The following is an 11372-nucleotide window of genomic DNA, read 5'->3' as shown; positions in this document are numbered from 1 at the left end:
GCTAATAGTAATGGCACATAATTGAGGTGGTGCCAGGTATTTAACACTGCACAGAGCTTCTTTGATCATGTGACTGGCATGCCCAGACGGCATGTGTAGGCTCGTGTAGTGTACGCAGGCCTCGTGCAGCTATGGCTCTGGGTCATAAATAGCTCGTAGTGCGCCGAAGCCCACGGCCCAAGCAGTGGACGTGTAGTTTCTCCATTAGATGACAGCGCACATGGTGGCAGGGTCTCAGCCACTCCCCGCTGCTGCACAGCCCCTCACTCCTCCTTTTTCTTCCTGAATGGACGAACACGCTGTCTGCGGCACACGCCCCCTTTGTCATCTCTCACTCTAGCTCCACATCAAGTGCCTACTGCAGCATATCAGGACTTTATTGTGCAGCGGTTTAAAAAACAGGTCGATTTGTGCTTCGCCTATTAAAGCGACTTGACTTAAACGGCACTTTTGACCGAAATCTAGGCGTTTGAGATACAGACTCCGTGCGTAAAAGCTCCGAGAACATTGTGTCCTCCGTGGGGCAAAATGACAGCGAAGCACCGTAAAGGGAAGAACAACCACAAACATGAAGACAACTTTTTCAAGAACGATGTTATGGAGTCTGAAGTCCGCGCTGCAGGGAACAATTATACTCTCGCCTTGGTTTTGGTCCTAGTTGTTGTACTTGGAGGCGCAATAGGTGCGTGGTTCTGTTTCCAACAGCACCAAACTTTAACCTACTTGACTGACAATATCATGGGAATACAGATGAAAATAGCTAAACTACAATCCTCTCACGAAGAGCTCAGACAGTCAAGTGGAAAGGTAAGAATGTTTTGCCAAATACTTAAAATTTTTATTCTAGTGATATTACATTTAATAATCTATAGAGTAATAGCCATTATATTTCTATAAAGGCCCCTTAAATATATACATATATATCCTGTAACATCTAAAAGAAAAGGTAAAGCACATGCCATCAGTCCACGTTGCAGTTGCAAGCAAAGTGGAGGCCTCTATCAGATTTCAAAATGCCAGGTCCCTTATTGGATAAGAGTACAAAACGCTATTTCAAACCTCCAGGCAGCTGCTGAAGCTTGTAATGAGGATTATACTTGACCTATACAGTTTAACAGAATTTTTCTTTAGTCACCTAAAGACAAGTTAACATTCAAAACTATGAAAAAGTAGATGTGGAATAATACTGACTGGATAATTATAATCAGATGTAGTGAGCCAAGGATAAATATAGTTTATGATAGAGTTACTGAGCCCAAAGACTGTTTACTGGGCTTCGGAGAAAAACCAATATGTGTTAACTCAATCATTCTTAAAGTGAATGACCCTGTGTTGTGAACTCCTGTTCATGACCTGAGCTATAGGGATCTATACATATTAACCCTATATAAGAGGGTCAGACTCCAAACACAATAGGGCACTTTCCTCACTCTGCATCACTCTGAGTTGGAGAGGCAACTTAACTGGCCCAGTCCTCTTTAAATATTTTAAACCAGCAATTTGTAGCCTAAAATTGGTTCACTATTCACTGGGTTTTAAATAGTTCAAGCACATTAGCACACTCTTTTATGCTTTGTAGTGTTTCTGTAGGCAATTCAGTCAGCACTGTAGTATAAGTGTACAACTCATTTGTCTTATCTCTGTTATTTATCCTGTTGCCACAGCACATTTCAGATGGCCTGGTGTCCCGCTTGAATTCACTTGAAGAGTCCTATTCTCTGGCTCAGAAACAAGTGGGCATGGCGCTGGCCACTGCGGAACAGCTTAAAACCTCAGATTTACCTGCTCAGGTGTTGTCACTGCACACTGAGATGAAAACAAGATTGGCTGAAATGCAACAAGCCACAGTGTCCATGGAGCAGCTGGACCACATCCAGAGTCTGGTGCAGGGGAAGAGCGAGGAGTTTGAGGGGGTCAGGCTGAAGCTGGAGGCCCTGGCGGCACTCAGCGATGGTTTATCTCTCAAAGTGGAAGCACTAGAGAGTGACCTAGGAGCAGCCGAATCCAAACTCACCGAGCAGGTTGCTACTTTGAGTGCTAGTCTCAATGGACAGGCTGCTGAAGTGCTGAGTCTAAGGGAGCAGCTGGAGGAAGCCAGTGTGAGGTAAAAGAAAAGTTTTGTTCTAGTTAGTTGTTTCTAAACTGTGGTGTGTTGGTGTATTCTGGTGATAATCAGAGGTTTATGTAGTTCATGTATTTATTTATTCTATTTTTTCACTCTTATTGCCACAAATGAACACGCAGTTGTGCCACATTCCCAAGTTGCAGCGAGACATTGCATCCACACAATTTCAAGTAGATACCTAGTTAAAAATACAGAAATGTGTGTGTTGTAATGTGTAAACACTAAACATGACAGAAGTTGAGAAAGTCTATAAAAGTTCATTTTATTTCTGCTGGTGCTTGAAAATGTAGATATATTGTACATAGAATGAATCATCACTGGTTTAGAGAAATAGCTCACCTCCTCTCAGCCATAACTCTGTGTTTATTTTGCCTAAGCTTTTGTGTTGACCACTGTCATATTGCCTTATACACCCATAGTAAGATCCCCTTCATCTGTGAAAACATACTCATAGTTGAATATATTTTACAGCTGAATAATTTAGTAGGTTTTCTTTCCTGGTATCATATACCTGTTCTTTGTCATCATAGTTGCTTGAAAAGTGAATCAACTAACTTTTCTGACTTTTGTGTTTTGCAGAGCTGAGGCTGAAACTGAACAGGCCCCAGAAGCAACAGAAACCACAGTGGAAGAACAACTGGAGCCAGTAAGCTTGACTTAAAGTTCTAAAGTCAGATTTGTTCTTGTTACCGTACAAAATAATGCCACATTTAGTTAAATGTATACATTTAAATGTATGTACTAGACATGTACTGTACTAAGTAGTATTAATATGTAGTCAATTCACTGGGAGCAGTTCACTCATATATGTGGGTTTTTGGACTTTGGTGTGAAGCTGTATGCAGAGGAGTCTCTTTTGTAAAAAGGAGATGGTTAAACATCTGTTTTTCTGTGTTGATTTAGATATTAGTTTAGATATTAGTTATATTTTGTTATTCTTGTATAACAAAACTAGCCAGCTACCCTGGGGCTGAAAGACAGAAATATGGCCACCATTCTGCACCAGTTGCCTCTGCAACATTTAAAATGTTTGTTAGATGGGTGACCAGGGCTTTGAAACTGCTGTGGGCAAATGTTTCAGAGCAACAGAGCAATTTCATTTTTATTACATAGAGTTTTGCCTGAAAAGCATTTTATTCCTCTCCAGGTATTGGAGGATAGAGCTGCTGAGGTTTTGGAACAAGCAGACACACCACAAGAAGAGACAACTGAAGAAGAAACAACAGAAGGAGAGGAACTTCCACTGACAGATGAAGTGACCTCTGCCGAACCTACTGAGGAGGAGATGATAGATGATACTGAGGAGGAGCCAGCTGCACCAGAAGAGCCCTCCGTGGAGACAGAGGCTGAGGAAGCCCCAGAAGAACCTACCCCTGAAGTGGAGGAGATAATCGAGAGTGAGCCTGTGCAGGAAGAGACCACAGAAAACCAGGAGGATGTTAAAACAGAGGAAACAAATACTGGAGATGCTTTACCTGAGGTTGAGGAGGCACCAGCAGAAGTAGAAGCAGAGGAAATTGATGAAGGCACTGGTGTAGAGGATGCACAAGAAGTAGAAGAAAGACAAGAGGATGTCCCAAAAGAAGATGAAGAACTTTCAGGACAGGCAACAGAACCTGAGCCAGAGGAGCAGTTAGAAACCAAAGAAATAACAGAGGAAGAGACAGTGGAGGCTAAAGAAGCAGTAGAAGAAGAACCAGCGCCAGAGGACTCACCAGCAGAGGACACTAATACTGTAGATGACACAAGCATAGCAGAAGAGGAGGCAGCGTCAGAAGCAGAGCCAGACGTAGCAGAGATTCCTGAAGAACAAGAGGAGCAGGTGGAGGTAGAGACTGATGACCAGGTTGAACAGGTTGAGCCAGAGCCACGGGAGGAGGTTCAAGATGCTCTAGAGGACAAATGTAAGTATTGTAAGAACATGTCTTACAAAACAAATATTACAAATTATTTTAACCATATTTTTTCATTTATTTCAACAGAGTGCATCCCACAGGCATGGACTTTTGAAATGGACTTGTCCACAAAGTTAAAGGGAATTTTTTCTGAGTGTCAGACACACACCAACAGAGAAATAAGGAAGCATTGTCTTTGAATAGGTTTTTATTGCAGTATCAATAATGTGGTTGCTTTGAAAAAGGCACGTTTGGTCAGAAGTCTGTCTACCTCAAAGATGTGTCTTTTTTTATTAGTAATTTGAAGGTCTTGCTGCTAAAACAACCACAGAAGCCTTAATCTACAACAGTTTCCACTCGCCAACACTAGCACTTGTTGTCAAGGTTAGAGCTCATGCAGTTACTGTATAGGATATGGTTACAATGGATTGTTAATGCACTTAAAGCCATAAAGAAAACCTGTTTGTCTACATTAAAACAGTTGCTTATTGCCACTGTGGAATGTATCACATTCTAAGATTGTAAAAAAAAACTGAGAGATCCATTTGCTGATTACATAGGCAGTCATGCTGCCACTGACAGCTAACAGGAGTATGTTAAGGTTTTGGGAAGGTTTTAGTGGGTAGCTTTTTGTACTTTTTAATTTTCCAATTAATTAATTACCAACTGAGAAAACTGGAAGAGCATATACTTCTTATTTTGCACTTACACTGGTTACTGTTAAAGCTGTGTGCGTGATGTCAAAGATTAAAAACTGACTTGTGTGTTGTCAAATTATACTGGTTAAAGGATCCCTAAATTTAGTGATGAAATTAGAGCAATTAAATTATGATATAAGGGGTCTGCATCAGTGACAACAATGATATCAGTTTATTTTCACAGCACAAGCTGCAAAACAACAGTCTGTCTTTTTCAGCAAAGTTGGTCACCAGGAGAACTGTTTCAACAAAGTCCTTTTTGTCAATCTCACATGTCTGTCGCATCCTTTAAATAAACTCCAGTTTTTGATTTTTGTTCTGTTTTGACTACATGAGGCTATGAGTTACTGAAATACTAAATCTTAATCTACAAATGTATGGAATTTATGGAATACACATTGTATACACTGACATTGCCTGAAGAATCCTACTTAGGTTGCAGAATATATTCAAGACCTGCTATTTTCTATGCAACTTTTTTATATATGTTGTCAATTAATTTTTGTGTTTTTCAATGTGTATTCTTTAAAACAAGTTTCCAATTGGTCAAGTCAAATATGTTAGTTAAACGCAAAGTTTTCATATCAAATTATTTGATATTAAGATATTATTTATTCCTGTAGAGTTTGGTAACCATTATCAGATATGTACTTTTAATTAATTAATGGGCTGGGTGCACTTGCTTTAGTCCAGTGCTGTGATGCATGATCTCGATTGTGTGAGCACCTTCCTGTTTCGCAGCAGGAAGTGTCTCTCTCTCCCCTGCATCAGCGCCTGATACAGTGTCAGACTGGCCTCTCCCTCTCCTCACTACAGCAGTTCTGACCTTCCCCTAGTCAGCCACATGCAAGCCTTCGCTCCCCGGTAAGTTCCCTTATTCTCCATCATTTCCTCTTTTTGTCGTATTGTCTTTGTTGTACTGTAGGGCCTTTAGCATTGGTTCAGTTCAAAGATTGATCACTAGAGACTAGTTGTTAACTGCACTGTTTGAGTTGGCTGCAGGCTATTGCTCTTTTGAAGTACTTCTGATCATTATTAATTCATGTGCAGTCATGTTGATCTTTTTAATGTGTAGGAGTTATATGTTTTTTCTCCTTATATTTTTCTTTTGAATTATCAATTTTATGATTTTTGTTTTACTTTGTGGCCTGTAATGCAACTTTTCACTGTTTCTTCAGTGCCCTTTTGGAGATGTGATTTTTGTTACAATATTTCTTAACACTGAAGTTTGAATTGAATAATGCATTGTTGTATATGCACAGCAGAGACTTGCAGGTCTGACAGTGATTCCTCCTCAGCAAGATCAATAGCAGTAAAAGCAGAGGCGGGGCACTGCTCTGGGTAAAACATGACCTGATGCTGATGCTGGCTCAGCTCTTTCTCTTGCCCTAACGGCACCAGCGGAAATGTCTTATATTTACAGTATATGCAGATAGTGAGCACATAGTGATTCAACATAAGAAAAAGCATAGGAAATTCATTATTTTCTCTCACATTCATTGACATTCATTCACAATTTTCAATGTTATTTTGTGTAAAACAAACAAATACATAACATAATACAAAAACATAATTAATACAGACTGTATATACATATATTGAATATTATGCACATTTAAAGTAACTTCACAGGGACCAAAGTGCTGCACATGAAAGTCAATGGAAATATTAAAGTAGAATAGTAGTAAAAGATAATCACAGAAGCACAAATAACACTAGACAAATGATGAGTTGATAGAAGAGCACAAAATAAAAACTTTGCCATTTAGGCTAGTCAAATTTCTTCCTCCAAAATCTGATTTCTGATCCAAACCACAGGCTTGTGCCGACAGAGACCCAAGCTGATCATTAACACAATTAGAAATTACTGACCACCGAGCTCGTTTAATGAATTAATTAATTTTACAGCCCTATGTTTTTAGTAGATGACAATGGAAACGGTATTAAATTATCTGTTAAGAGACAAAAAATCTGCTATTGAGCTGAAGTTACATGAAACATGTCCATACATGCCTACTATTACTGCTGCTGATACTTATTGCCTCCTCCCACTTGAGCCTCGGACTGTGCTTTTACTACTTCTTCAACTACAACTACTTTTTAATTACTATTCATCTATATTTTTTGTACATATGGTTGTGACAAGTGTACTGTTTCAAATTAACAAAAATAAAAGGCTGATGTACCTGTTTTCTTTATAATCTCAAAGTAAATTGCATTTAGTTCAGCTATTTTCAGTCATTATAATGGCTGAACTAGTTAAGTGTGTTACTAGTCTGTGTGTTTCTTTCTGTTATCCTCTAATGATCATTTTACCTCTTTCCACTGACCCAGGCATTTTCTGGCCCCAGTCAGGGATGATGAGGCAGAGTCCCAAAGAAAAGCCAAATCTCGTCATGCTAGACAGACTCGCAGATCAACACTAGTGAGTATCACAAATCATAAGAATAAAATAAACCGGTTGATATTGAGAAATTATTAATTCCATAGATGACAAAATGTTATGTAGAAATGTGTAAAACTGATTTAGGTTTGAGGATGAATGGAAAAAACAGGTATTCAGATTGGTTAGAGGAGTTAAAGAAAAATGACCATCAAAAGCATCAGAGTATATGTTTAACTTAGGCAAATACTATTAATTAAATGAAATAGTATTGGATTTTTTTACAGCAAGACTTACAATTACACTGATTTTCATTCCTGCAGGGGGTGACACTAACAGATTTAAAAGAGGCTCATAAGTCCAGTAGCTTGTCCCCATTAGATCCACAGCCAGAGGGCGCTGGTGTGTGGGAAGACAACATCAGCCTTGCAGAATCAGTGAAACCAAAAGGCATCAAAGTAGTAGACAACGTGAGCACAAGACACAACAAGTCTATTTTTTATAATGTGTAATTAATTTGTGACAGTTTTCTCAATGTAGCAGGGAAATATTGAACCCAGATTAGAGGTTATTGTTGAATCACCAGGCTTTTTCTACACACCTATTACTACAAGACCCCGTGGGATCTCTGACTACAATACAAATAACAGCTGCTATAAAGGTCAGTGTCTCATCAATGCAACAATGCAAATGTACGTGATTTGTTTAATTAAATGAACGTATAATTTAAACATACTTTCTTTTCAAGTGCAGTTAATGAGGGGCTGTGGAGAGACGAGAATCATAACCCCACTGAAGACACGGCATTGTTGACCTTTACCTCAACACAGCAGCCCAGACAACTTTCCAGTGATGTCGATGAGGACAAAGCCTGTGCTGCAGAGGTAAGGCAGGTAATACTAGCATTTCCTCAGTAAGCCACAAGATGGAGCCATTGTTTAACTTCACGCAATCCTCCATTAGGATCAACCATGGATCTATTAAAATAACCATGGTATTTAATGCATGATGTTGATTTGTGTGTTTGCTTATAAATACCACCCAAGAACATATCATGTACTTCTATATTTTCCTTTCAGAATCTATAGGTAGGTATACAGTATTTGCTTTATAGGTAAATTAGTCCTCTGCATTTGACCCATCCTTTCAATGGAACAACCTGTCAGGAGCGTCTGCAGATCTTGGGCTATGTTTAGTCAGGACTGCCTAACTGGGTGATTAGCCTATTGTGCGTGTTTTAGATTTAGTATCAGTATTAAGTAACTAGTGTCTTATTTGTATTCACCTCCAGTTTTCTCTGAGTGTGGCAAAGCCTTTCTTCAAACACTCTGTCTCTCTGGCGCCTGATGCAATATTTAGACTTGTGCTGCAATCATTTTCCATGGATGTAAAGCATGTGTGAGTTTTCTTTTACCTACAGTGCTTTATAATAATATTACAGAGACAGAGCCCACTCTCCCATCTAAGTCGCTTTGCTTCTCTGCATCACATGTCTCAACATTCCAGACCATATTGGGCCAAACGCAGTCACTCAAAGGGCTTCAGAGGGCTGTGCTTCTTTCAGCTTTAAAAGATATGAACTCTCCATACACCTGGGCCTTTGGAAAAAGCTGACCCAGAACTTGGCATTTACTTGCTACTAGACATTATCCAGTTGTTAAATGGGTCCTGTCCCTCTCTCAAATAGGGACAGGAGCAAGTATTCTTGTATTGATATGACATTTTCATAGTAAATACAGATAAATTAGTCTGAGTGAGCCTGATCATTACATTAATGACAAATCTCTCTGAATTTATCACATCAAATTAACAATACAAGTATTACACATTCCTAAGTCATGTCTTGTATTAAAGAACAATGTAAATTGTTGGATGGGTTGTCTTTGGAAATCCAGCTCATTGATACAGAATGGGGCATTCTGTGGGGCATTTTCTAATGTCTAAGTCTTACATATATTTTCAAAGTATTTAGTAATTTTTAATGTAATTGGTTTAGACTAAGGTGTATAACAAATAAAACAAGGCAACATAGCAATGCACAGGGGCTGATGTAAAGTTGACACAACAGCAGGCTTACTTTGTGGACTTGGATGACAGAAAATTAGCTACAGTTTAAGCAATTTCAGCTATCCTTTTCTTTCCCAGCTACTTGAGCTCCTCTCCTCAAGTTCAGCGTATGCTGTTAGTATGTTGCTCATTGACTTGTCATTGCATGCATAGTTATATTTAAGATAAACATGATACTTTTTGATGAGATTTTATTAATGGTTTACTATGTACATTATAAAGATTGTACATAGTGCAAGATTTGCCAATGGTTTAGGCTTTTTGCCTGGAATGTTCCATGGTATGGCATAAAACTAATCCGTTTTGGGTATATTAAATTACAGGCATGCTAAAAAACTATATGCATTCTTACTGTGTGATGAGTCACCTCTTCACAGATCTGACCTGTAACTTTGTGACTTTGTGGTTTCACCTGCTCTTCTCCATGGAAAGAATGCCATATTGTGAAACATTCCAGGCAAAGCAACAATTTCCATGAAGGCAAGTGGTTCACAGACCCTCCACCAGGAAAATTATATATTGTGCCTTTAAATTTAAGAGAACCACAATTGAATACTTAATGAATGTATACTTAAGATGAATACAACCATTTCCCATGAGTAGACTGACCTTTTATATAGTTCCAGCTAACTATTATAAAAGATGCTGCCAAAAGGAAAACATCACAAATTTAAAATGAATTAATCATAAAAATACATGAATAATTCACTTTGTTTTCCTAGGATGCTTGAGGCGCTTTTGAATGAAAAGCAGTGCCCCATTGAGCAGATTCCAGGTCAGCTGTCCTTCACTGTCTTAAGCTTCAGAAGTGTCTGTAATACGAGAGCCTGTTAGTGTTATGGATAGGCCTATATATGTCTGTGATAATCATCCCAGCAATGAGTTTTATCAGGAGCATGACAGGCTGCCCATCATACTGCGACCCTACCATAACCCACTGATGATCCAGCCAGATTTTCCACACAGCCCCAGAGCCTTCTAGAAACAGGTGCAACATGAGTCCACGGCAAATATTTCCAACATTTCGGTGATGATAGCCTGAAACCTGACCACTTCTAATACAGCGGGCATTACTCATGAAACACGTCTAAGCCTTAAGTTTAATTAGATTGTGTCCAAGAGCTTTAAACGATAATATGCCACAAATGCTTAAGGCACAGTTGTTAATCTATATACACACCAGCCACAATGGACCAAATGGAAAGTTCTTAAAAACCCATCTGAAAGCGGATTCCAGCTGAACTACGAATTCAGTAAAAGTCTCCACAGTGAATGCCAATGTAATTTATCCAGTCCAAAAGCTGTTCTGTTACAGGTACAGTGGGGATGTTAAATAAAGCTGCTAAAGGAGCTATAGCTAAGAAGCGCTATTTGTAAATCTACGAGGCACTAGCATAAATCTAATTTAAGAAGTTCATTTCCGCTAGAGCAATTTATACTCCCTCTACTGGGCAAAGTTTTTTTTATTTTCATTTGACAGTATGATCTATTATAGCTGTTTACAATAGCCTGCTGGTGTGCTGTGATAGTAATGCTGCAAAGTGACAAAGAGATAGATAGAAGATTATTAGGTTAATCAATATTCATTATTTTTTCAGGTCACTTCATAATTGTAAGGAAAAAAAAAAAAGTGACAATAGTGTGATTGTGCTATATTAAGTGTCAGACTATATTTCTGGACTTTTGAAATATGTTCCAGGGCCTGAAATGCTTTGTTTTGATTTACCTGCATTTTGCGCTGTCATTTAGTCATCCTGAGGAAATTAAAGTTGTTCATAATTTTGTTAATGAAAGCTAGAGTAATGATTGTACAGTAGGGTCATCGGTACATTTTTAGAGACTAGGGAACATACCATAGCACTAGATATCATACTTGTACTTTACTTTTTACTATAGGCACTCATTTTAACCCCCTAACTTTAGCCCCTGGGGACAAAAAGCCTCAAAACTGAACTAAATAGCTTGCGTGCCACCAATGGTACAAGTTGAGAACCACTGCCACAGACTAAATAAGGTGGAAGGAAGCCCTATACCCTAGAGAGAGCCATAATAACACAAGAGGACTCCACTGAGAAAGTTACAGAAGAGAAAATAGCTGAGAAGCACTCTATAAAAGGAGTGAGACAGCCTACGATCCGGAATTGTTTAAGATAAGCTCACTTAGATGCGAAACAAACCATGAACGCCCCCCTCTTTTTTTTTTT

At 38.8% G+C, this 11372-nt stretch overlaps 2 protein-coding genes across 2 annotated transcripts; both read left to right on the top strand.

Moving 5' to 3' along the window:
• The first annotated feature begins 317 nt into the window (after positions 1–317).
• zgc:66479 (uncharacterized protein LOC327541 homolog) lies at positions 318–5028 on the top strand. The gene is made up of 5 exons (XM_020930040.2): positions 318–807; positions 1665–2104; positions 2705–2771; positions 3273–4029; positions 4108–5028. Coding segments are annotated over exons 1-5 (1545 nt in total). The 5' UTR covers positions 318–528; the 3' UTR covers positions 4110–5028.
• Positions 5029–5550: 522 nt separating this feature from the next.
• LOC129412351 (protein phosphatase 1 regulatory subunit 12A-like) lies at positions 5551–9899 on the top strand. Its single transcript, XM_055165932.1, has 6 exons — positions 5551–5582; positions 7053–7143; positions 7425–7571; positions 7642–7762; positions 7855–7985; positions 9891–9899. Exons 1-6 carry the CDS (start codon positions 5563–5565, stop codon positions 9897–9899), a joined length of 519 nt encoding a protein of 172 aa, XP_055021907.1. The 5' UTR covers positions 5551–5562.
• The last annotated feature ends 1473 nt before the right edge of the window (positions 9900–11372 follow it).

Source organism: Boleophthalmus pectinirostris, unplaced genomic scaffold, assembly GCF_026225935.1.
Source record: "Boleophthalmus pectinirostris isolate CB_2022bp ecotype Guang Dong unplaced genomic scaffold, ASM2622593v1 HiC_scaffold_8, whole genome shotgun sequence".
NCBI lineage: Eukaryota > Metazoa > Chordata > Actinopteri > Gobiiformes > Gobiidae > Boleophthalmus > Boleophthalmus pectinirostris.
Note: the sequence above shows the minus strand (reverse complement) of the source record. Positions and strands in the feature narration are given on the sequence as shown.

What these genes read in the sequence shown, in the direction of transcription:
- zgc:66479 (XM_020930040.2), top strand. Translation starts at nt 529, where the DNA reads ATGACAGCGAAGCACCGTAAAGGGAAGAACAACCACAAACATGAAGAC. An exon ending in TCAGACAGTCAAGTGGAAAG is followed by an intron (nt 808 to 1,664) that starts GTAAGAATGTTT and finishes CTGTTGCCACAG; the next exon opens with CACATTTCAGATGGCCTGGT. An exon ending in CTGGAGGAAGCCAGTGTGAG is followed by an intron (nt 2,105 to 2,704) that starts GTAAAAGAAAAG and finishes TGTGTTTTGCAG; the next exon opens with AGCTGAGGCTGAAACTGAAC.
- LOC129412351 (XM_055165932.1), top strand. Translation starts at nt 5,563, where the DNA reads ATGCAAGCCTTCGCTCCCCG. An exon ending in GCATCAAAGTAGTAGACAAC is followed by an intron (nt 7,572 to 7,641) that starts GTGAGCACAAGA and finishes TTCTCAATGTAG; the next exon opens with CAGGGAAATATTGAACCCAG. An exon ending in AAATAACAGCTGCTATAAAG is followed by an intron (nt 7,763 to 7,854) that starts GTCAGTGTCTCA and finishes TTTCAAGTGCAG; the next exon opens with TTAATGAGGGGCTGTGGAGA.